The 23,959-nt window shown below is 35.4% G+C and overlaps 2 protein-coding genes across 3 annotated transcripts in view; one reads left to right on the top strand and one right to left on the bottom strand.

The window, feature by feature from the left end:
• The window catches only part of LOC123529441 (uncharacterized), a 28,463-nt gene extending 25,059 nt beyond the window's left edge, over positions 1-3,404 (top strand). For both annotated transcript variants that reach the window (XM_045309771.2, XM_045309770.2), the window contains exon 7: positions 2,173-3,404. In XM_045309771.2, the coding sequence (XP_045165706.1) occupies positions 2,173-2,433 (261 nt within the window). In that variant the 3' untranslated portion in view covers positions 2,434-3,404. The remainder of the gene's footprint in view (positions 1-2,172) is intronic.
• Positions 3,405-4,997: 1,593 nt separating this feature from the next.
• LOC123528644 (pre-rRNA-processing protein TSR2 homolog) lies at positions 4,998-23,959 on the bottom strand. Its single transcript, XM_045308521.1, has 6 exons — positions 23,806-23,959; positions 16,333-16,423; positions 13,677-13,768; positions 12,558-12,692; positions 11,207-11,321; positions 4,998-5,114 (listed from the first exon to the last, which is right to left on the bottom strand). Exons 1-6 carry the CDS (start codon positions 23,875-23,877, stop codon positions 5,044-5,046), a joined length of 576 nt encoding a protein of 191 aa, XP_045164456.1. The 5' UTR covers positions 23,878-23,959; the 3' UTR covers positions 4,998-5,043.

Genomic DNA, 23,959 nt, shown 5'->3' with positions numbered 1-23,959 from the left:
GATATTGAATTGAAACTTCACATGTGTCTTCGGGGTTATAAAACTAGTTGATAGCACCAAGTCCCATAACTCTGACCTTCATTTTGGCCAAATTATGCCCCCTTTTGGACTTAGAAAATTCTGGTTAAAGTTTTGTGTGCAAGTACATACAGCTATTACTAAAAGGCATATAGATTTGAAACTTATTTTTTCTTTTTCTAGATCAATTACCTACCTCACTGGGTCAAGCCCCATACCTCTGACATGTATTTTGGCCAAATTATGCCCCCTTTTGGACTTAGAAAATTCTGGTTAAAGTTTTGCGTGCAAGTACATACAGCTATTACTAAAAGGCATATAGATTTGAAACTTATTTTTTCTTTTTCTAGGTCAATTACCTACCTCACTGGGTCAAGTTCCATAACTCTGACACGTATTTTGGGCAAATTATACCCCCTTTTGGACTTAGAAAATTCTGGTTAAAGTTTTACATGCGAGTTACTATCTCCAAAACTAATGCAGATATTGAATTGAAACTTCACATGTGTCTTCGGGGTTATAAAACTAGTTGATAGCACCAAGTCCCATAACTCTGACCTTCATTTTGGCCAAATTATGCCCCCTTTTGGACTTAGAAAATTCTGGTTAAAGTTTTGCGTGCAAGTACATACAGCTATTACTAAAAGGCATATAGATTTGAAACTTATTTTTTCTTTTTCTAGATCAATTACCTACCTCACTGGGTCAAGCCCCATAACTCTGACATGTATTTTGGCCAAATTATGCCCCCTTTTGGACTTAGAAAATTCTGGTTAAAGTTTTGCGTGCAAGTACATACAGCTATTACTAAAAGGCATATAGATTTGAAACTTATTTTTTCTTTTTCTAGGTCAATTACCTACCTCACTGGGTCAAGTCCCATAACTCTGACACGTATTTTGGGCAAATTATACCCCCTTTTGGACTTAGAAAATTCTGGTTAAAGTTTTACATGCAAGTAACTATCTCCAAAACTACTACAGATATTAAATTGAAACTTCACATGTGTCTTCGGGGTTATAAAACTAGTTGATAGCACCAAGTCCCATAACTCTGACATGTATTTTGGGCAAATTATGCCCCCTTAAATTTTGGACTTAGAAAATCCTGGTTAAAGTTTTGCGTGCAAGTACATACGGCTATTACCAAAAGGCATATAGCTTTGAAACTTATTTATTCTTTTTCAAGGTCAATTACCAACCTCACTGGGTCAAGTTCCATAACTCTTAACATGTATTTTGAGCAAATTATGCCCCCTTTTGGACTTAGAAAATTCTGGTTAAAGTTTATCATGCAAGTTACTATCCCCAAAACTAATGCAGATATTGAATTGAAACTTAACATGTTTCTTCGGGGTTATAAAACTAGTTGATAACATCAAGTCCCATAACTCTGATATGTATTTTGGTCAAATTATGTCCCCTTTCGAACTTAAAACTCTTTTGATATTTAACATTTTGGGTAATAATTTCCTGCTTCTGTGACAATATTTCGAATAGTCGAGCTTGGCTGTCTTACGGACAGCTCTTGTTTTTTAAAAAATCCTTGTGTATCTTTTAATTGTTTTAGAACACCACCATCCTTTCCCAAACAATTACAAATACGTCAAAGATCACTGTGTGTTTTTGTAAGCATGTACAGTAAGCAACTTAACAGAATTAAACTTCACCTCTACACAATTTAAAAGACAATGCGCTGTAATTATAATTATACATATTATCGATATACACTAAGCACAATATGTTACCATTTTCTAATAACATGTTTGAGAAAACCCCTCAAATTTGACCATTGTACAGAGTAAGTTTACATTTACATTTCCATGTCCGTGTCCGTGATAAAGGTCTATTTAGAGAACAATTAATTCAATGAATTCATGTTGAATCTTGTTACCATGGAAAATTTTCATGTTTATATTTTCCTAGACAATCTCGATGCCAACATTTCTATTTGACACAAATTATGTTCTGATCTAAGGAACTATTCAATAAAATACAAGATAATTTATTAAAAGTATTTAGTAAAGTACAGTTCTTGAATGGCTTGTCGAGCGCTGTAAGTTTTGACTATTGGCTGGCATAATAATAACACCAGTTATTGTTATTGACCGGCAATTTATATAAGAAGTCGTGTAATGATACATTATATTTTCAGGTCAAGGAAATTAAGAACCAAGCGAGAGAAATAACGTCAAATGCTACAGCGAAGGCTAATTTAATAACACGAGTTGCAAACGCAGACTACAGGAAATCAATAGAAGAGGCTCGAATTATTGGTCTTGCAAGGTGTTTAAGTTCGCTTAATATTACAGACGAAGAGAAGAAGATCAGCTTTGACTATCTTCGTGCGCTGCTGGACAACGGCAAAGTGAGACTGAATATCAATTTTGACCAACTGATTGCCGGCAAACTTTAGAAATGAAATAAAAGTCCTCTATAATAAACTAGAATGATTAATATGTACGTGATCGCACATAAAAAGGACCAAGCCTTGTCCAGGAGCAATAAGATTTAAGACCTTTCTGACCTCTTTGATGATTGGACAGTGAATTATGTGTGCTATCAACAACACTGTTTAGTTGTGATATATACATACATCAAGTTAAAACAAAACTATTGCCAAGCAAACAAAGTCCCCTGTCGGATTAAGTTTTTGTTGCGTAATAGATGTTCCAAAATGGAGACAAGCGTTTTCTTTAGGCAAACTATCTGCCGTCTAAGTTCCATTAACGTAAAGGCCGTGCTAAAATTGTGATCTCTATTAGGTTTACAGTAAATTTATGACCTCTAGTGTGTTTACAGAAGTTTTTTGACGGAAGATGGACGCCAGACTAACCACTATACTTAACAGCTCAACCAGAACGTCGAGTACATGTGAGCTAAAGTGGACTCCTTTTGTTTCATTTAAATATCTATCATTCTTTTCAAGTTATCGCAGGTTTGCTAATAGATAGACGGATGAAGGACAGTCATTTACTCCAAACTTATTTTCAGCCGGTAGGGGACTAATAAAGTTGAATTAATGGTAACAAAGTTAGTGCTCAAACCGCTAAAAGGTCGAGTCCTAATAAAAGAAATTGTCTTAGTCACATGAAAGATTTTTTCCAACACAAAGACTATAATTACATCATTTCAAGAAGCCACTTGTATCAGTCTAAAGAGGGTCTTATTGTATCGTATACTACTTTATAAAGTCTTTTATATTTTGTTATGTTTGAAAAGTATAGAAAGGTCTTTTAAAATCTCTAAGCAGATAAAAAGAATAGTAATCATAACCCTTATGACTACGGAAAATGAGAAAATAAACTGTTCTTCGTATATTTGTGCTGAACCTCTTAAATGTTACTTACATAAATGTATTTTCTAAATATATAACTTTTAAATGGTTCATGTGTTATGTCTGCTATTCCTTTTGGAATGTAAAACCTACCATGGTTAGAAACCACCATGGTTAGATACTGTTTTGTGTGTTTTGGGGTTGACAATAAAGAACTTTGTCGGCCTCTTTTAATATTTCCTTGGGTTCTACTCTATCCAGATCATAAAGGGAACCCGTTTTTATTCACACTGTAAATGTGCACAAACGTAATTTTGCAATTTTGATCCGATTTATAATGCCTGCTTTATTTGTGAAATGTTGAATTGGAGATGTTGCCAAGTGGACTTAGAAATGCATTTGGATATACAATGAAACAGCACTTTGTGAAATGTTGAATTGGACACATTGCCAAAAGTGGACTTGGAAATGAATTTGGATATACAATGAAATAGCACACTGATATTTTAGCTCACCTGAGCCAAAGGCTCATGGTGAGCTTTTGTGACTGCTCAATGTCCGTCAACATTTTCTAAAAAAATCTTCTTGAAAACCACTGGGCAGAATTACACCAAACTTCACAGAAATGATCCTTGGGTGGTCCCCTTTCAAAATTGTTTAAAGAATTGAATTCCATGCAGAACTCTGGTTGCCATGGCAACAGAAAGGAAAAACTTCAAAAATCTTTTGTCCAAAACCATAAGGCATAGAGCCTTGATATTTCGCGTTTAACATCATCTAATGGTCCTCTATGAAGATAGTTTAAATTGTGCCCCTGGGATGAAAAGAGGCCCCGCCCCGGGGGTCCCAAGTTTTACATAGACTTATATAGAAAAAAACTTTGAAAGTCTTCTTGTCTGAAACCACAAGACCTAGGCCTTTGACATTTGGTACGTAGCATTGTCTTGGGGTCCTCTACCAAAATTGTTCCAATTATTACCCTGGGGTGAAAAGAGGCCTTGCCCCTGGGGGTCTCAAGTTTACATAGACTTATATAGGAAAAAACTTTAAAATTCTTCTTGCTTAAAACTGCAAGGTATAGGCTTTTGTAATTTGGTATATTGCATTGCCTTATGGTCCTCTACTTAAGTTGTTCAAATTATGCCCCTGGGGTAAAAAGAGGCCCTGCCCTGGGGGTCCCAAATTTAACATAGACATATGTGGAAAAAAATCTTCTTGTCTGAACATTCAAGGCTTAGGCCTTTGATATTTGGTATGTATCATCGCCTAGTGGATCACTAACAAGATTGTTCAAATTATGCCCTTGGGGTGAAGAGGCCCCGTTCTAGGGGTCACTTGTTATATAGGAATAAATACTTCACAAATTGTCAGATCATATTTCCTAGACTGTTTAATTATAATTACCTGATGACCCCAAGTGATTATGTGTCATTTGACTGTGACCTTGACCTATTTTCTTGTTTTTTTTTTTTAAGATACCCCCTTGAAATTTGGATGACATGTACATTTTTTCACACCGATCTTAAAACTGCCTTTCAGTGACCATGAATGTGACCTACTGACATACTTTCTAATAATTTGGCATCAGTTACAAATAGTAAGTGTTTTACAGTAATATTCAATCATCACGGGGACCTACAGTTTTCCCAATTTAATTAACCAGTTGGGCACAGCTGTCTTAATACACATGACCATAAAATAAATAATTTGTATATAATTTATTTAAAATGTAACTGTGAACAAACAATGTCATCTTCTTTTTCCCTTCTTCCCAACTGTTGTCCAGCCATCGTCTTCTGTAACTTCCATTTCCATAGAATCTGAGGTGAGAAAAATGCATTAAAATCTCTTTGGTGTAAACCTGACACATATAAAAACTTTATCTACTCACTAATTACATAAGTCCTAATGCAGCTTCAAGATAAATATGTGACTTACAAGCGATTAGTTTCATATGCATAAACATCAGCAAAATATGATTTAAGTAATTTTCAAATTTAAAAAAAGCATGAAGTGTAAGTCACATAACTATGGTGTTACAAGTAAACAGTAGTTACTAGTCTGTGGCAAATTGTTATCCTGTGAATTTTTTTTCTATATTTTGAAAAGTTATGTTTTTATGAAAGCTTATGTGATACTTTTTAAGAATTCCATTGGTAACATTTTTTTCGGCCATCAGTGTGGCAGCCATCTTGAATTTCAAAATGGCTGCTATAGTTCTGTTAGTATGCTCTTACATATTCAATCTAGCCTTCAAATAAACCTGTTTTAGCTCACCTGACACATAGTGACAAGGTGAGCTTTTGTGATCACCCTTCGCCTGTCGTCAGTCCGTCCGTCTCGTGCGTCCGTGCGTCAACAATTTCTTGTCTGCATGATAATGGTTTCATTTATGATTTTATTTTAACCAAACTTGCACACAACTTGTATCACCATAAGATCTCGGTTCTTTTCTTGAACTGGCCAGATCCTATTACAGGTTTTAGAGTTATGGCCCCTGAAAGGGCCAAAATTAGCTATTTTGATATTGTCTACACAATAGCAGCTTTATTATGTCTCCCCCAGGAGACATATTGTTTTTGCCCTGTCCGTCCGTCCGTCCTTCCGTCACACTTCATTTCCGAGCAATAACTGGAGAACCATTTGACCTAGAACCTTCAAACTTCATAGGGTTGTAGGGCTGCTGGAGTAGACGACCCATATTGTTTTTGGGGTCACTCCGTCAAAGGTCAAGGTCACAGGGGCCTGAACATTGAAAACCATTTCCGATCAATAACTAGAGAACCACTTGACCCAGAATATTGAAACTTCATAGGATGATTGGTCATGAAGAGTAGACGACCCCTATTGATTTTGGGGTCACTCCGTCAAAGGTCAAGGTCACAGGGGCCTGAACATTGAAAACCATTTCCGATCAATAACTAGAGAACCACTTGACCCAGAATGTTGAAACTTCATAGGATGATTGGTCATGAAGAGTAGACGACCCCTATTGATTTTGGGGTCACTCCGTCAAAGGTCAAGGTCACAGGGGCCTGAACATTGAAAACCATTTCCAATCAATAACTAGAGAACCACTTGACCCAGAATGTTGAAACTTCATAGGATGATTGGTCATGAAGAGTAGATGACCCCTATTGATTTTGGGGTCACTCATTCAAAGGTAAAGGTCAGAGGGGCCTGAACATTGAAAACCATTTCCGATCAATAACTAGAAAACCACTTGACCCAGAATCTTGAAACTTCATAGGATGATTGGTCATAAAGAGTAGATGACCTCTATTGATTTTGGGGTCACTCCGTCAAAGGTCAAGGTCACAGGGGCCTAAACATGGAAAACCATTTCCGATCAATAACTAGAGAACCACTTGACCCAGAATCTTGAAACTTCATAGGATGATTGGTCATGCAAAGTAGATGACCCCTATCGATTTTGGGGTCAGTCTATTAAAGGTCAAGGTCACAGGGGCCTGAACATTGAAAACCATTTCCGGTCAGTAACTTGAGAACCACTTGACCCAGAATGTTGAAACTTAAAAGGATGACTGATCATGCAGAGTAGATGACCTCTAACTATTTTAGGGTCACTCTGTTAAAGGTCAAGGCCATAGGGGCCTGAACATGGAAAACCATTTCCAATCAATAACTTGAGAACCTCTCGACCCAGAATGTTGAAACTTCACAGGATGATTGTTCATGCAGAGTAAATGACCCCTATTGTTTTTGGAGTCACTCCGTTAAAGGTCAAGGTCACAGGGGCCTGAACATTGATAACCAGTTCCGATCAATAACTTGAGAACCACTTGACCCAGAATGTTGAAACTTCATAGGATGATTGAACATGCAGAGTAGATGACCCCTATTGATTTTGGGGTCAGTCTATTAAAGGTCAAGGTCACAATGGCCTGTTCATGTAAAATCATTTTTTGGAAATAACTTGAGAACCACTTGACCTACAATGTTGAAACTTAATAGGATGCTTGGACATGCAGAGTAGATGACCCCTATTTATTTTGAGGTCACTTGATCAAAGGTCAAGGTCACAGGAGCCTGAACAGTGACTTGAGAACCACTAGGCCAATAGTGTTGAAATTTAGCGGGATGACCGGACATGCCAAGTAGATGATCCCTGTTGCAGCTAACCATCAGTGTCTCTTTGACTTTCGCTCCTGACCCCTATTGACTTTTTGCCTATAGGACTTTGCATTGGGGGAGACATGCGCTTTTTTACAAAGCATTTTCTAGTTTATAATTTGATTTTTACCAAACTGGCACACAACTTGTATCACCATAAGATCTCGGTTCCTTTCTTGAACTGGTCAGATTCCTTTATGGGTTCCACAGTTATGGCCCCTGAAAGGGCCAGAATTAGCTATTTTGACCTTGTCTGCACAACAGCAGCTTCATTTATGATTTTATTTTAACCAAACTTGCACACAACTTGTATCACCATATGATCTTGGTTCCTTTCTTGAACTGGCCAGATTCCATTACGGGTTCCAGAGTGATGGCCCCTGAAAGGGCCAGAATTAGCTATTTTGACCTTGTTTGCACAATAGCAGCTTCATTTATGATTTGAATTTAATCAAACTTGCACAAAACTTGTGTCACCATAAGATTTCGGTTCCTTTCTTGAACCGGCCAGATCCCATAATGGATTCCAGAGTTATGGCCCCTGAAAGGGCCAAAATTAGCTATTTTAACCTTGTCTGCACAATAGCAGCTTCATTTATGATCTGATTTTAACCAAACTTGCACAAAACTTGTATCACCACAAGATCTTGGTTCCTTTCTTGAACCGGCCAGATTCCTTTATGGGTTCCAGAGTTATGGCCCCTTAAAGGTCCAAAATTGGCTATTTTGGCTTTTGCAGCCATATTGAGACTTCATTTATGGTTTTATTTGATACAAACTTCCAAAATATCTTCAACAACAATAAATCTTGGATTCCATGACAAATCAGATCCATTTGTAGGTTCCAGAGTTATTCTATATCTGATTACCTCGCCTGATTGTAATCAAAATGGATTTATATCAGTAAGTACTTATAGGACTTTTTTGAAATTTCATTATTGTCATTAGTTGGACTGAGCCAATGAGGGTAGATAACTATGGGCTGATTTTATTTCAAATTACCTCCCTTTATTTCAAATTAAAATGGGTATATCTCCACAACTAATGAAGATACTGATCTGAAATTTCATTTATGTCAACAGATTTATTTGGCAGATCCTTCTTTTGTTAACTTACAATCATTTTCTTTTAATTACTTCACTTTTACGTTATTATAAATAGCTTGTTTTTAGTAACTTTTTTATTATTGGCCGTAGGGGAAAACCGAGACCACTTTTCTGTGGTACAACATGGATGGTACCTCCAATTTTTAGGTGTATTTTGACGTATATGTACCTTGTAAGAATTTTTTTTTCTTTTTGATTTAATTTCTTCCCTTTGTTGTTCCTGTCATTTGGACTTAGATATTTTTTCTGAGGGCCTTCTTGTCCTCAAGTGCAATGATAACAGGTGAGCGATATAGGGCCATCATGGCCCTCTTGTTCTAATTAAGATATGGAAATTTATATTTCTAAATAGTAAAGGATTGTATTTACTATATAACTATCATATGGACAAGTACAAAATAGCAATTGACAACAAGAGCTGTCACAAGAGACAGCGCGCTCGACTATTTTCATGCTGGATAGTAAAACTGGGCACATCTGAGGAAGCTGGAGCTGTCACTAGAGTGTTTAATGACAATAGCTTGAGTCTGTGTCAAAAGAATTAAGTAATAAGAGAGATAAAGAACATTAAATAAGTATAATTCTAAACAAAAATTGGGGTAATTCATGAAATATTGGTGTGATTTTTGCACCTTGTGTCATATGATGTGGGTGACGATGTGGTATAACAATTTCAAGTTTCAATCAAATCCATTTAGTAATAAATGAAATATAGTGAAAGTGAATCAAAATCAACCTTAAAGTCTAAGTAAAAGGGGGCATAATTCATGAAATGTTGGTACCAGAGTTATTGACCTTGTGTCATATGATGTGGGTGATAAAGTGGAACAACTATTTTAAGTTTGAATCAAATCCATTTAGTAATAACTGAGATAGAGTGAAAGTGCATAAGAACTTAAACCGGAAATTCTAAGTTAAAAGGGGGATAATTCTTGAAATATTGGTGTGAGACTTATGGCCCTTGTGCCATACGATTTTGGTGATGATGCTGCATAACTAGTTTAAGTTTGAAACAAATCAATCAAGTTATTACAGAGATAAAGTGAAAGTGCATCAAAACTTTAACCAAAGTGCGGACGCGGAAGGACATGGATGCCACCGGACGCCGTGTCAAGCAAGACAGCTCTCCATACTTCGTATAGTCAAGCTAAAAATGGATAAGCAAGTCAAAATAAGATTTCGCCACTCCTGGGTGGGCATCCGAGTTGAACATTAACTTTCCATAAGCCAGGTAGACAGCTTCCACACATGAAAGAGTTCAACTTCCAAACGGTTAAAATTCACAGTGGTAAAGGGAAAGCGTTTTAAGTGAGTCTCTAAAACCCTGGTGGAAATGTGATTTTCAAGCCGTACTACTACCTTACTGTGGCACAGAAATTCAAGTCTAGATAATAAAGAATGAAGAACAAGAGCTGTCGATGGGCAGCGTGCTTGATTATTCTCAGTGCTTGATAGTATAATATAAGCTATGAGTAAAACTTAGTATAATATAAGCTATGAGTAAAACTTTAACATTACAATAAGCATATTCTAAGTCGAAAAGGGGCCATAATTCAGTCAAAATGCTTGATAGAGTTGCCTCCTCCTTTTTACAGACTGGGGTCATGATGGTAAACAAGTATGCAAAATATAAAAGCAATATCTCAATGGACTTTGAAAATATTTGGGGTGGTATGCAAACTTTAACATTTATGGACTTTGAAAATATTTGGGGTGGTACGCAAACTTTAACATTTATTCTAAGTCGAAAAAGGGCCATAATTCAGTCAAAATGCTTGATAGAGTTGCCTCCTCCTTTTTACAGACTGGGGTCATGATGGTAAATAAGTATGCAAAATATGAAAGCAATATCTCAATTGACTTTGAAAATATTTGGGGTGGTACGCAAACTTTAACATTTGTGTGACGCTCACGCCGACGCTGGGGCAAGTAGGATAGCTCCCCTATTCTTCGAATAGTCGAGCTAAAAATGCAACTGTCCATTATCGTGTTTTCTTTTATCAATAATATTAGCCCTTACCCTGCTAAATTTCTGTTCTTTCAACATGTTCAATTTGGACCATGACATTAACTGTTAAAAGGGGTGCTTACCTAAAAGATACTGACTGAATGGCAAACAGTGCAGGTCTTGATCGACTGCACAGATGTGCAGGCTGATCATGATCATCCATGCCCAGCATGATAAGGGTTAACACATTAATTTGGAACAATTGTTTCTTAAAGTTGCAGGTCTCAAGATTTATGTCAAACAAGATTTATGTCAAATATTATGAAATTCAGGAAATTCTTTTATAAGAATGAAAATTAACGTGATAAAATGCATTTTTATATCTATATATTAAGCACTCCCTTAGACAATACAGTACAATACGTAGAAACCTAACAATAGCATTAGTCAGGCTATTAAATATTTTTTTGATATCAGATAGAGGAAATTTAGCTTTATTTTATACCGAGTACATAAAAACATCTGCTTAATCAATACCTGTTTATCATTTTTGATATCAAATACAAAAAAAATATGAAGTTTTGATGTTCACCTGAAGGTATGTCCTTATAATATGTGATAAAACCTACTTGCAATGTCTTTGGTACAAAATGCACATCACACATTCGAACTAAAAGTCCAACAAAATACCTGTATTTTTATAACAGTCAACCTTAAAACATACCTTGATTTTCATTATTAGCAGCAGGTGGTGTAGAAGATTGTGCCGGCTGAACAAGAGGTGGAGGGCCGGGGTCGATACCATTTTCTGCAGGATCCTCTACATCACTGTCACTATCCTGACAATGGACGTGTTACATTTAACAATACAATAGAGTGTGGATGTAAAAAGCTATGAATAAATCATGCTAATGAGCCAAGTCACAAAACCTGTATTCATAAAACATCAACAAAACAAATAAGTTGATCAATTTATGTCTAAAAGAATATTTTTCATTTATGGATAAAAGAACTCTTTTAAGTGGCCAAATTACTCTTTGTGTCTTCTATGTTAATTGTATCATTCAACTTCTGTTTGTTCTTACTTGTATTATATTGAGTAGATTCTATCTGATAAACAATATAAAATGACTGATTCAGTTCTGAATTTATTGAACTGGTTGTACAGAAGAATATTACACTCACCGGAGCCTCATAAAATTTTATTCAGCCAGTTTATTAAATTCAGAACTAAAACTTTACATATTCTTTGATATCCTCTATGTATTACATGGATCATAGTCTGACAAAAATATGAAAATTTAGCTCCAGTTTTATAAGTATCAGTAACCTGCAGAAACGAATAGCTACACTTTAATAAAGTCAACAACAATTTGGGACATATATTTTCTATCTTTCAACACATAGTGAACACATTTCAGAGTCTTTGAGTTTGTTTTTGTTGTGTTTTAAGGCACTGGCCTCCAGATTGTATGATAACAAAAAAACTGACGTTTTTTAGGTATCTGGAAATGAATGCTATATTTCTTAAGAAAGCTTTGTAACTTAATTACTGACTGAAGACTATATGTTATGGAAACAAATGAGAATTAGTTGTTTTTATTTACTAATTTTTACACTGAAAATTGAAAAGCGTTTGTAACGCTTTACTCGAGGTAAACTGTCTTCATTAATTATATTTATATTTAACGATCGTTATATGCATATTCCTCCATGGTGTATTGGTAAAGACAGCAGGAATGTTTTTACTGCTGCGGCGGCCTGCGTTCAGTTCCCGATTTGTGATCTGGCAATTTTAAAGATTATTTAGAAACAAATACTCTGACCAATCTTCAATTTTAAAAAAACATCATTTATAGCCAAAGTCTGGAAGTACCTTTAAAGTAACACCCACACAACTTACTGGGTATCTTTTTCAGCTCTGGTGGAGACCCCTGGTGCCCCTTTAGAATTTGTTTCATGCATAAGTGGGCACCTGGATAAAACAACTGACCTTCAGTAAGCTAGCTGGATGACTTAATTAAAAATTCTACACCCCAAGTGAGGTTTTGAACCTTACCAATGCTTATACTTACCACAGCACCATTTGCCCCTGATACTTGCTGACAGTTCTGTACAGCTGGTTTTGGCAATTTGCCAAGTCTCTCTTGCAACTGGGCCTCATTTCCATCCTGACACAACTTGTAAAACCCACATATCATCTGAGCAATCTATACAATACAAAACAACTTGTAAACCCATGTATCATCTGAGAATTTATACAATACAAGGCAAACTGTAAATACATTATATCATACGAGCAATCTATACAATAACAGGCAACTTGTAAAACCCCAATAACATCTGATCAATCTATACAATAACTGGCAACTTATAAAACGGTTAAAACCCCAATAACATCTGAACAATCTATGCAATAATACAGGCAACTTGTAAAACCCCAATAACATTTGAGCAATCTATGCAATAACAGACAACTTGTAAAACCCCAATCATCTATGTCCTTTTATGGATAGAAAAGAAGGTCTTTGTCAAATTGCAAAAGTGTGTTAATGTGCACAATAATGAGCTCTTAATGAGGACATTGACAGAATATGAACAATCAAGTCTTTGGTAAATCAAGTAATCTACAGTATACACTCTATAAAGACACTTTCAGCAAAAAGACAAAATTCAAGGCACCAACAATCAGTTTTGCTATATAAATCTGCTCTAAATTATACAAATACTATCTAAAAGAAATTTGTTTGCAATATGTTTACTCTGGATATATACATATTTTGCTGACCAGTTCTAAGGAGTTCTCTATTACTAGATTTTACTGTACCCACAAAATTAAATGATTTCACAGTATCACAATTTCAAAACAAAGCACCACAATGTGGAGCAGCATACGCCCGAGGTATGACGCCCGAGGTATGACCTTTGACCCCTAAGTGTGACCTTGAAGTGATCTGTGTCAAGTTCATTTGAAATCCTTCAAGGGGTTCATGACTGACAGTGGCCACACAAAATTGCTAACGGAGAGACGGACACCGGTGTCAAAACATAATTCACCCCTTTTTGGCATATACATGAATAAAGGATTATTGATTGTTCTATAAGATTTTCTATATGTATATTGTTACAAAAATAATGGCACACAATAGCTAATACTACATTGTGTAGCTTTAAGACAAGAAAGCAGTGAAAACCTGTGGAAGACTTCCATCATCAACTATAGTATCAAATTCTGTGTTCAGAACATCTTCCAGAAAATCCTCGACTTCATACGGGTCAATGTTTGCTGAAATAACAAAAACAAACAATTCTATCAAAAGATAACACAAATATTATGAAGTAAAATTCACATGCCCTGTGTGAAGTAAATAGAGTGTCAAAGTTTAAAAGTTTATAGGGAGCATAAATTTTACAAACACTGACACGGACATGGTGACAACAAAATCTCTTCTATTGAACAAGAGGACCATGATGGTCCTGAATTGCTCACATCTTCCCACATGACCCAATTTTGAGTATGACGTCGTTTTTTCTATTATTTGAAAAAGTGACCTAGTTTTTGAGCTCACTGACCCAGTTTTGAACTTGACCTAGATATTATCAAGATAAAAATTCTGACCAATTTTCATGAAGATCCATTGAAAAATATGGTCTCTAGAGAGGTCACAAGGTTTTGCTATTTTTTGACCTATTGACCTAGTTTTCAAAGGTACGTGACCCTGTTTTGAACTTTATCTAGATATCATCAAGGTGAAAATTCAGATCAATTTTCATGAAGATCCACTGAAAAATATGGCCTCTATAGAGGTCAAAAGATTTTAATAATTTTAGACCTACTGACCTAGTTTTTTACCGCACGTGACCCAGTTTCAAACTTGACCTAGATATCATCAAGATGAACATTCAGACCAACTTTCATACAGATCCCATGAAAAGTATGGCCTCTAGAAAGGTCACAAGTTTTTTTTTATTATTTGACCTACTTACCTAGTTTTGTAAGGCATGTGACCCAGTTTCAAACTTGACCTAAATATCATCAAGATGAACATTCTGACCAATTTTTATGGAGATCTATTCACAAGTATGGCCTCTAGAGAGGTCACAATGTTTTTCTATTTTTAGACCTACTGACCTAGTTTTTGACCGCACATGACCCTGTTTCGAACTTGACCTAGATATCATCAAGATGAACATTCAGACCAATTTTCATACAGATCCCATGAAATATATGGCCTCTAGAGAGGTCACAAGGTTTTTTTATTATTTGACCTACTGACCTAGTTTTTGGAGGCACATGACCCACTTTCAAACTTGACCTAGAGATCATCAAGGTGAACATTCAGACCAACTTTCATACAGATCCCATGAAAATTATGGCCTCTAGTGAGGTCACAAGGTTTTTCTATTATTTGACCTACTGACCTAGTTTTTGAAGACACGTGACCCACTTTCGAACTTGACCTAGATATCATCAAGGTGAACATTCTGACCAATTTTCATGAAGATCTCATGAAATATATGGCCTCTAGAGAGATCACAAGGTTTTTCTATTTTTAGAACTACTGACCTAGTTTTTGACCGCACATGACCCTGTTTCGAACTTGACCTAGATATCATCAAGATAAACATTCAGACCAATTTTCATACAGATCCCATGAAAAATTGTTTTTAGAGAGGTCAAAAGGTTTTTCTATTATTTGACCTACTGACCTAGTTTTTGGCGGCACGTGACCCACTTTTGAACTTGACCTAGAGATCATCAAGATGAACATTCAGACCAACTTTCATACAGATCCCATGAAAATTATGGCCTCTAGAGAGGTCACAAGGTTTTTCTATTATCTGACCTACTGACCTAGTTTTTGAAGGCACGTGACCCACTTTCGAACTTCACCTAGATATCATCAAGGTGAACATTCTGACCAATTTTCATGAAGATCTCATGAAATATATGGCCTCTAGAGAGGTCACAAGGTTTTTCTATTCTTAGAACTTCTGACCTAGTTTTTAACCGCACGTGACCCAGTTTCGAACCTGACCTAGATATCACCAAGATGAACATTCAGACCAACTTTCATACAGATCCCATGAAAAATATGGCCTTTAGAGAGGTCACAAGGTTTTTCTATTATTTGACCTACTGACCTAGTTTTAGATGGCACATGACCCAGTTTCAAACTTGACCTAGATATTGTCAAGGTGAACATTCTGACTAATTTTCATGAAGATCTAGTGAATTATATGGCCTCTAGAGAGGTCACAAGGTTTTTCTATTTTTAGACCTACTGACCTAGTTTTTGAAGGCACTTGACCCAGTTTCGAACTTGACCTAGATATCATCAAGATAAACATTCTGACCAATTTTCATACAGATCCCATGAAATATATGGCCTCTAGGGAGGTCACAAGGTTTTTCTATTTTTAGACCTTCTGACCTAGTTTTTGAAGGCACGTGACCCAGTTTTGAACTTGACCTAGATATCATCAAGATGAACATTCTGACCAACTTTCATAAAGATCCCATGAAAAATGTGACCTCTAGAGTGGTCACAAGCAAAAGTTAAAGGAAGGACGGACGGACGCACGCACGCACGGACGACGGGCGCCGCGCGATCACAAAAGCTCACCTTGTCACTTTGTGACAGGTGAGCTAAAAAGAATTGAAGTAGTCGAATTAAAAATTTTGATGCTGGATGACGGAGTATATTTATACTGACAATCCAACGTGAGCCTTTAGCTCTGGTCAGCTACATACATGGCACAGAAAAGAGTACCACTTATGTAAAAGATAAAAAATTGCTTCATCCCAGTTCACTACCATAGCACAACAGGGAAGTAGTTCCTGCTCACCATTTTCTGCAAACCACTGATCTACAGCAAACACCAACCATTCTGCTTTGGCCTCGCTATCAGCTCCACCAAAACCATGGCTTACTGCCAACTGAAATTTCATGAATAAATGTGTCTTAATTCAAAATTAGGTATGAAAGGCAATAAAATACTATTGCAAAGTACTGTTGTATATGAGCAGCCTCAACTACTGTTGTATAGTAACTGGCATAACTGTTGATGTGCAGGAGCTGGTACAACTAGAACTGTCACAGGAGTGACTCATACCCCCACCATACGGTCTTGTCACAGAAGAATGGCAACCATAAGGAATCTTAAAAATACTTTGGAGTACTTCATCCTGGCCTTCCACATATAAGTAATACTAGTATAATACTAGTATAGTAATACTAGTAAATATATTAAATCTCTAATATTAGAGATACACTAAAAGTGAATACAAAAAAGTGTCTTACCGACCCATGTTACCATGGAAAAAATGTTTTTACTTTTTACATAGGACTTATAATAAAAAAGTTAGAAAAATACCTAAAATATTGAAAATCTAAAAATAGGATTTCTAAAAAGAGACTAATTCCTGGAATTTAAGGGGAAGAAATTCAGTACAAAGGTTAAAAAAAGGTTACTTCCCTTTGGCTCTAAGCCAATCAGAATGAGATATAGTGAAAATACATCAAAATTAACCTTAAATTCTAGGTAAAAGGGGACACAATTCAAGAAAAATAGTGTCAGAGTTATGCACCTTGTGTCACATGATGTGGGTGATGAGGTGGAACATCTATTTTAAGTCTGAATCAAATCCATTCAGTAGTAATTGAGATATAGTGAAAATACATCAAAATTAACCTTAAATTCTAAGTAAAAACAGTGTACGAAATTCAGATTTGAATCCAATAGCCCGTTCGGGCTACCAGATTAAAAAATTTCCAAGCCCGACACCAATTTCACTAGCCCGAACTTTAACACCTTAAAATACATAATTTTTGCACCATATAACATTTTGTTTTACAGACATCTCTATTCATGTTTGAAGTAATAAAAAAGACATACAGTACATGTTTGCCATGTTTTTGAAAAATTTTAACTCTAAATACTCCAGTCCAGATCAGCATTGTCAGAGTCCAAAAACATCGGACATGACACTCCTTGCCAAAATGAAATCTAAACTGTTATGCCCGATTTTTTAGGATCCGCACTCGCCAATTACTGCAACTCGGACTGTTGACAATTTGTAAGATGTAATACCGAGTGCTGAATACACATTTACACACACGCTGATAACATAATTTAAGCTCCGCCTACTGCAGGTACTTGTGAGATTTTCGCGAGAAGTGTGAAAGCTAATCAAATTACCCGTTACGCTAGAGGTGATTGTATTCAGCCAATTAGCGCTGCGGTTATGTCTTTGACACTGTGTTTGATTCTCAACACGTGAGAGTGCAAAAACCAATAATTCCATAAGCGTTTCTCAGTCTGGAAAATCACGATGCAGTACTCGTTTAATTAGCATGTTTTTTTAAACAAATGAGGAAAATTCGGTAGCCCAGTCGGGCTTGTACCTGTGGAAAATCGGTAGCCCGAGCTGAAATTTGGTAGCCACGGGCTGTCGGACTACCGTGAATTTCGAACACTGTAAAAAGGGGCATAATTCATGAAAAGTTGGTGTAAGAGTTATGCACCTTGTGTCACATGATGTGGGTGATGAGGTGGAACATCCATTTTAAGTTTGAATCAAATCCATTTTGTAATAATTGAGATATAGTGAAAATACATCAAAATCAACCTTAAATTTAAAGTAAAAGGGGACATAATTCATAAAAAATTTATGTCAGAGTTAAGCACCTTATGTCACATCATCTGGGTGATGGGGTGGAACAACTATTTTAAGTTTAAATCAAATCCATTTAGTAATAACTGAGATATAGTGAAAATACAACAAAATTAACCTTAAATTCTAAGTAAAAGGGGACATAATTCATGAAAACTTGGTGTCAGAGTTATGCACCTTGTGTCACATGATGTGGGCACATGATGTGGGTGATGAGGTGGAACATCTATTTTAAGTTTGAATCAAATCCATTCAGTAGTAACTGAGATAAAGTGAAAATACATCAAAATCAACCTTAAATTCTAAGTAAAAAGGGGCATAATTCATAAAAAATGGTGTCAGAGTTATGCACCTTATGTCACATGATGTGGGTGATGAGGTGGAACATCTATTTTAAGTTTGAATCAAATCCATTTAGTAATAACTGAGATATAGTGAAAATACAACAAAATTAACCTTAAATTCTAAAGAAAAAGGGGACATAATTCATGAAAACTTGGTGTCAAGAGTTATGCACCTTGTGTCACATGATGTGGGTGATAAGGTGGAACATGTTTTTTAAATTTGAATCAAATCCATTTGGTAATAACTGAGATAATAGATTTCGGGACGCGACGGGACGGGACACGATGCGACGGGACGTGACAAAACTGACTCCTACATACCCCCCTTAAACATGTTTGGTGGGGGTATAACTACTGTACAGAGTAGGTATAAACTACCAGTACTCCTTTTAAGTGTGGGAAATGATGCGCTATAACAAAAATTGCAATATTTTAAATCGATAGTGCATGTGCTAATGGGTATTTTGACTGGTACGTGGATTTTGCTTTATATTTCACAAAATAAAATGTGCCAGCGCTATAGCGCAAAGCCTATTCTTTAGCAACATTGCATTTATATCCTGTTAACTATATGTTTCTTACTTTTCATATTATGTTTTTATTTCAATTGAGTGTAATAAATTCATTTACTATAGGCGCATCATAATAGCATGTGGCCACAGGTTCTAAGTTACTAAAAGGTGCATGCTAAAAATGTCAAATAATCGCTACTATGGAGATATGATAAGCAGGGAAAACTTCAGAAAAGCATAACTACATTTTACGTTATATACATGTATACAGTATTTTCAGTCATATGAATAACAACAAGAGGTGTCCGTAAGACAGCAAATGCTCAACTATTCGAATTGTTGTCCCAGAAGCAGGAATATTACCCCTAATGTTAGAATATCTATAGAGTTTCAATCCAGTATCTGCATTAGTTTTGGAGATTGTAACTTGCACGCAAAACTTTAACGAGACCTTTTAAGTTCACAGGGAACATAATTTGGCCAAAATGCATGTCAGAGTTACGGGACTAAATGCTATAACCTAGTTTTATAACAACAAGATATTCCTTTGATCTGATTTACTGACCTAGTTTTTGACCCCACATGACCCAGTTTCAAACTTGACCTGGAAATAATCAAGACTAACATTCTAACCAAGTTCCATAAAGATTAGGTCACAAATGTGGTCTCTAGAGTGTTCACAAGCTTTTCCTTTGATCTTACCTACTGACCTAGTTTTTGACCCCACATGACCCAGTTTCAAACTTGACCTAGAGATCATCAAGACTAAGACCAAGTTTCATAAAGATTTGGTCACAAATGTGGCCTCTAGAGTGTTCACAAGGCAAATGTTGACGCACGATGCACGCAGGACGACAATGACCGGTCACATTAGCTCACCTTGAGCATTTCCTGTTCTGGTGAGCTAAAAAACAAACTATTTTTAATTATAATTAACTCTTAAGGTATTTATGTTTTCCACACATGTATTGGTTGACGTTTTCACAGTGTTTTTTTACTTAATGTTCTTGATTATAAAACAATCAGTTCCGTGCCAGTTATCATTATATCTTGTTAAATAACAATAAATAACTACACCTAGAAAATCACTAACAGGCTTGTCTTGAGGTACGGACTCGTACCTTTAAAATCAGATTCTAGAGGTAAGGATCTGTACCCAATGACACTTCCTTTTCTAAATGAATAGCTATGTAGTCCAACTAATTTGACGCGATCCTAGGAAATATTGAGATATATTTTTCATATGGGCAATATCCCCACTCGCGTCAAACACTCGAAAGACCAGAATAGTTGAAGCAACTTCCGATGAAATTTTCATCGCTGCCGACGCTTTACATGCTATAGGTATAAATGCTGATTGTTTCACGAATTGGCCATAAAATGAAATACAACTTACATGTATCAAAAGCGGATTCAATTCCTCATAATTTAATCTATGTTAAAATTATTAAAAAATACCCAAAATTACGAATTTTCTGGAGATTTAAACCTTTGTATGTACTGTACACAATCAATGTTTACCGTGTGTTTACACGCCATATAAAACCAATAACTTTACATGACTGTGTACTGTGATTTAACTTCCATTCTTTTGGTCCTCAGACTTAGTTTTGACGTTTGATTGCCTGTCACGAATCTTGGACGTTTCGACCCCAAGACATTTTGACCCCAAGACATTTCAACCCCAAAATTTAATTTTCTTGGACAATGCGACCCCAAAGACATTTCGACCCCAAGACATTTCGACCCCTCAGAAATAGTTCTATGTTTTCATTTTATATTTCTTCCATTTTGCATATTTTAGAAAATATTAATATATAGATGTATATAAACATTCTATTTTTAAATGAATCATACAAAAAATACATGTCAGTGAATAAACTGCGCTGACCGGAAAGTTTATTATTGAAACTAATTGAATTATTTCTTCATGTTTAATTTGATAATTTAAGAAGAAAATATATTATGAAAAATCAGTTTTTAAAAGAATTATATCATGTTTATATATGAATATAAAAACGTTTACTGCATTTATTGCCAAAGCACAATTAATGTCCTTTGAATATATGCGGCATAACAAACACGTGCCTCTGATTAGTCCTGATAGAGTTTGATTGGATTACCACACCTATTGATTATATATCAATTAATCAGTATATTTGTAAGCACACACAAGTGACATGTGACAAATAATGTCTAACAAGGTAAGTGCAGTTAAATATGATAACCTTTTATTTAATTTAAAAGCTAACAAAATTATGGCGACTGTTGTTCATCCACGAGTGCGCAAATTTCCCGTGCGCTCAACAAATTTTCAACTTCGTATAAAAAGTTTTGCGCATTTTATTTTCCTTTTGTAAATTAATTATTTATTTGAGGTATGATTGAATTCTATCATAAACCCTAAAAACACGATTTATTAAAGAAATACCTGTGTACATTAGAGAATCTAGGACATGGAAATTCCTAATGCACAAATTTCCAGTGTGCACACCGATTTTCAATCATGTACAAGACGTAACGCCCAAAAGTATTTTAATTTCCTTTTGAAAAATAATAATTTATGATATATATGTTTGAACTCAGTCATAAATCACTTCAAAATACCATTTGTTAAAGAAATATGGGTGTATTTCGGTTATGGTAATTTCCCGCGTGGTCGCCGAATTTCGATCTCTTATAAAATCGTTTTGCGTTAAAGAATTTTATTTATCCTTCTGAAACTTACTGCCAGTATTATTTATATTATACACTAATGATTTCTGCAATAAACCCTACAAAAATACCATTTATTAATGCAGATAAATATACACGTGCTGTATATCAACAATCAAGGTGTGATGATCCAATCAAAAGATCACGTTTTTCTGATTATGATTTTAAATATCAATGTAATGAAGATGGTGACATCTTAAACTTCTTTCAGTTACATTATAATTATTTATATTTGGTTGAAATAAATAAATAAAGAGGTATTAAAGATGTGACTTTATTAAAGTTATTTTCATAATTAAAATCAGCGAAATCGGCCCATGATTTAAAAATCTTGTTTTTTTAATATAGCCGTGTACTAAAATAGTCTTTAAGATGATTTAATAATATAAATAAACACCAAGTATGAAAATATACTGAACAGCTAAAGAAACTATCAAGATGTATAACTGGGGTATTGTTTTATTAAAGACTTGAATTTATAAATTTGACTTGTTTTCTTCCTACCACATTACACTTGAAGAACGTCACGTGGTAAATTAAAAAAATCAATAAACCATGAAGTCGGTAGTCCCACAATAGCCATTTTGCACGAAATTCACGTGCGCGTGTATTTAACGATATTCTTTGTGGAATTTTATTGTCATTGGAAACATTGATAATTGACTCACTCGAAAAACATCATAAAGTTAAAAAAATGTTGTTGGTTGCATGACACTACTGAATCAAATTCAGCATGAGCGCCCAATTGGGATGTTACATTGCAACTGTCGCTTAGAAGAGTTAGCCAGAATTTCGGGCAAACTGACTGTACTGAATTCACGGTTGATTGATTTTTTAAATTCAAGACGTTAAGTTCTTCAAGTGTAATGTGGTATAAAAAGAACAAATCAAATTTATAAATTTAAGTTTTTTATTAAACAATACCCTAGCTATACATCAGATAGTTTCTTTTGCTGTTCAGTATATGTTATATAAAGGTTATTTTCAGAACGATTTGTTCTTAAATTATTTACGTAATAAACGCAGCTGATACATAAATCCCATTATTTTCGTTAACAATATTTTTTATAAATGATGATTATTTCGTTATTGTGAATAAAAATCACTCATTTCTCATATGAAGGCAGATACTAATAGGGGATGAAAATCCCCGAGACGGTAACATCCGTATATAGTTATTCGTCTTTGCTGTCTGCATATACTGAGACAATTTTTTCGATGTTTTCCGGTTCCGGTTTATGTACAAAACGCAGAATGGTTGTCTGCAAGAACACCCGAGCACACCGAATCAGTCAGAGAAATTCGTAAACCGCGCCAACATGATTCTTTTTCGTAATGAAAACTGTACATGCAACTTAAAATCACTTTCAAACAGTGAGAAAGTGTAAAGGTCGCCAAACAAAAAATCCTAAAGCCAGTGCGAGAACGCGGTGAATGACGTCACCGTCACGGCTTCCCAAAAATTTTGCAAAGTATGATATTCGCTGTAAAAGGTATGATGACACTAAATGTAAACTTCACTGTTTAGAGCGAAGTTTCACTTTCTTTTGAGTGTTGAATATTTCTTCGTAAATAGATATATAAAAGATAAATCCCCATGCTAGGCAGTGCCTTAATTCATATTAAAGTCTTTAAGAAATTAGAAAAAGAATTTTAGAAAATAAAGAAATTTAGACAAATATGGCTCATTTTCGAAAAAAAAAATCTTATTTTCGCAAAAATAACCATATTTTAACATTTTAATTGCTAATTAAGCGTTATTACATTTTGAAATTGCTCAATTATCTATAGATTAAAGCTTAATTATAATAATGACGGCATTCGTAGATGTTTTCAGGCATATCATTGAATGGGGTCGAAATGTCCAAGGAGTTGGGGTTGAAATGTCTTGGGGTCGAATTGTCTCTTGGGGTTGAAATGTCTTGGGGTTGAAATGTCTTGGGGTCGAAATGTCTTGCTAGCCCTGTCACAAATATAAAACAATCTGAACGTCGAATTATTTTGACTAGATAACTATGATGGCGACTAGCTTCATTTTTTTCTTGGAGCTTAAAACGGGAAATAATTTTCTTACTTTAAGAACTGTCCAACTATTTAAAACTCTTTCGACAGAAGCACGAAATTGTTCCCGCATGGAAGCTGACATTTTGGATTCTCTGTTTCCCCTCTCCACTCTCACTTTTCATCTCCCTGCCTAGCAAGCAGCTAGGTACCAACCACATACTTTA

The sequence above is a fragment of the Mercenaria mercenaria genome, chromosome 13 (genome assembly GCF_021730395.1).
Source record: "Mercenaria mercenaria strain notata chromosome 13, MADL_Memer_1, whole genome shotgun sequence".
NCBI lineage: Eukaryota > Metazoa > Mollusca > Bivalvia > Venerida > Veneridae > Mercenaria > Mercenaria mercenaria.
Note: the sequence above shows the minus strand (reverse complement) of the source record. Positions and strands in the feature narration are given on the sequence as shown.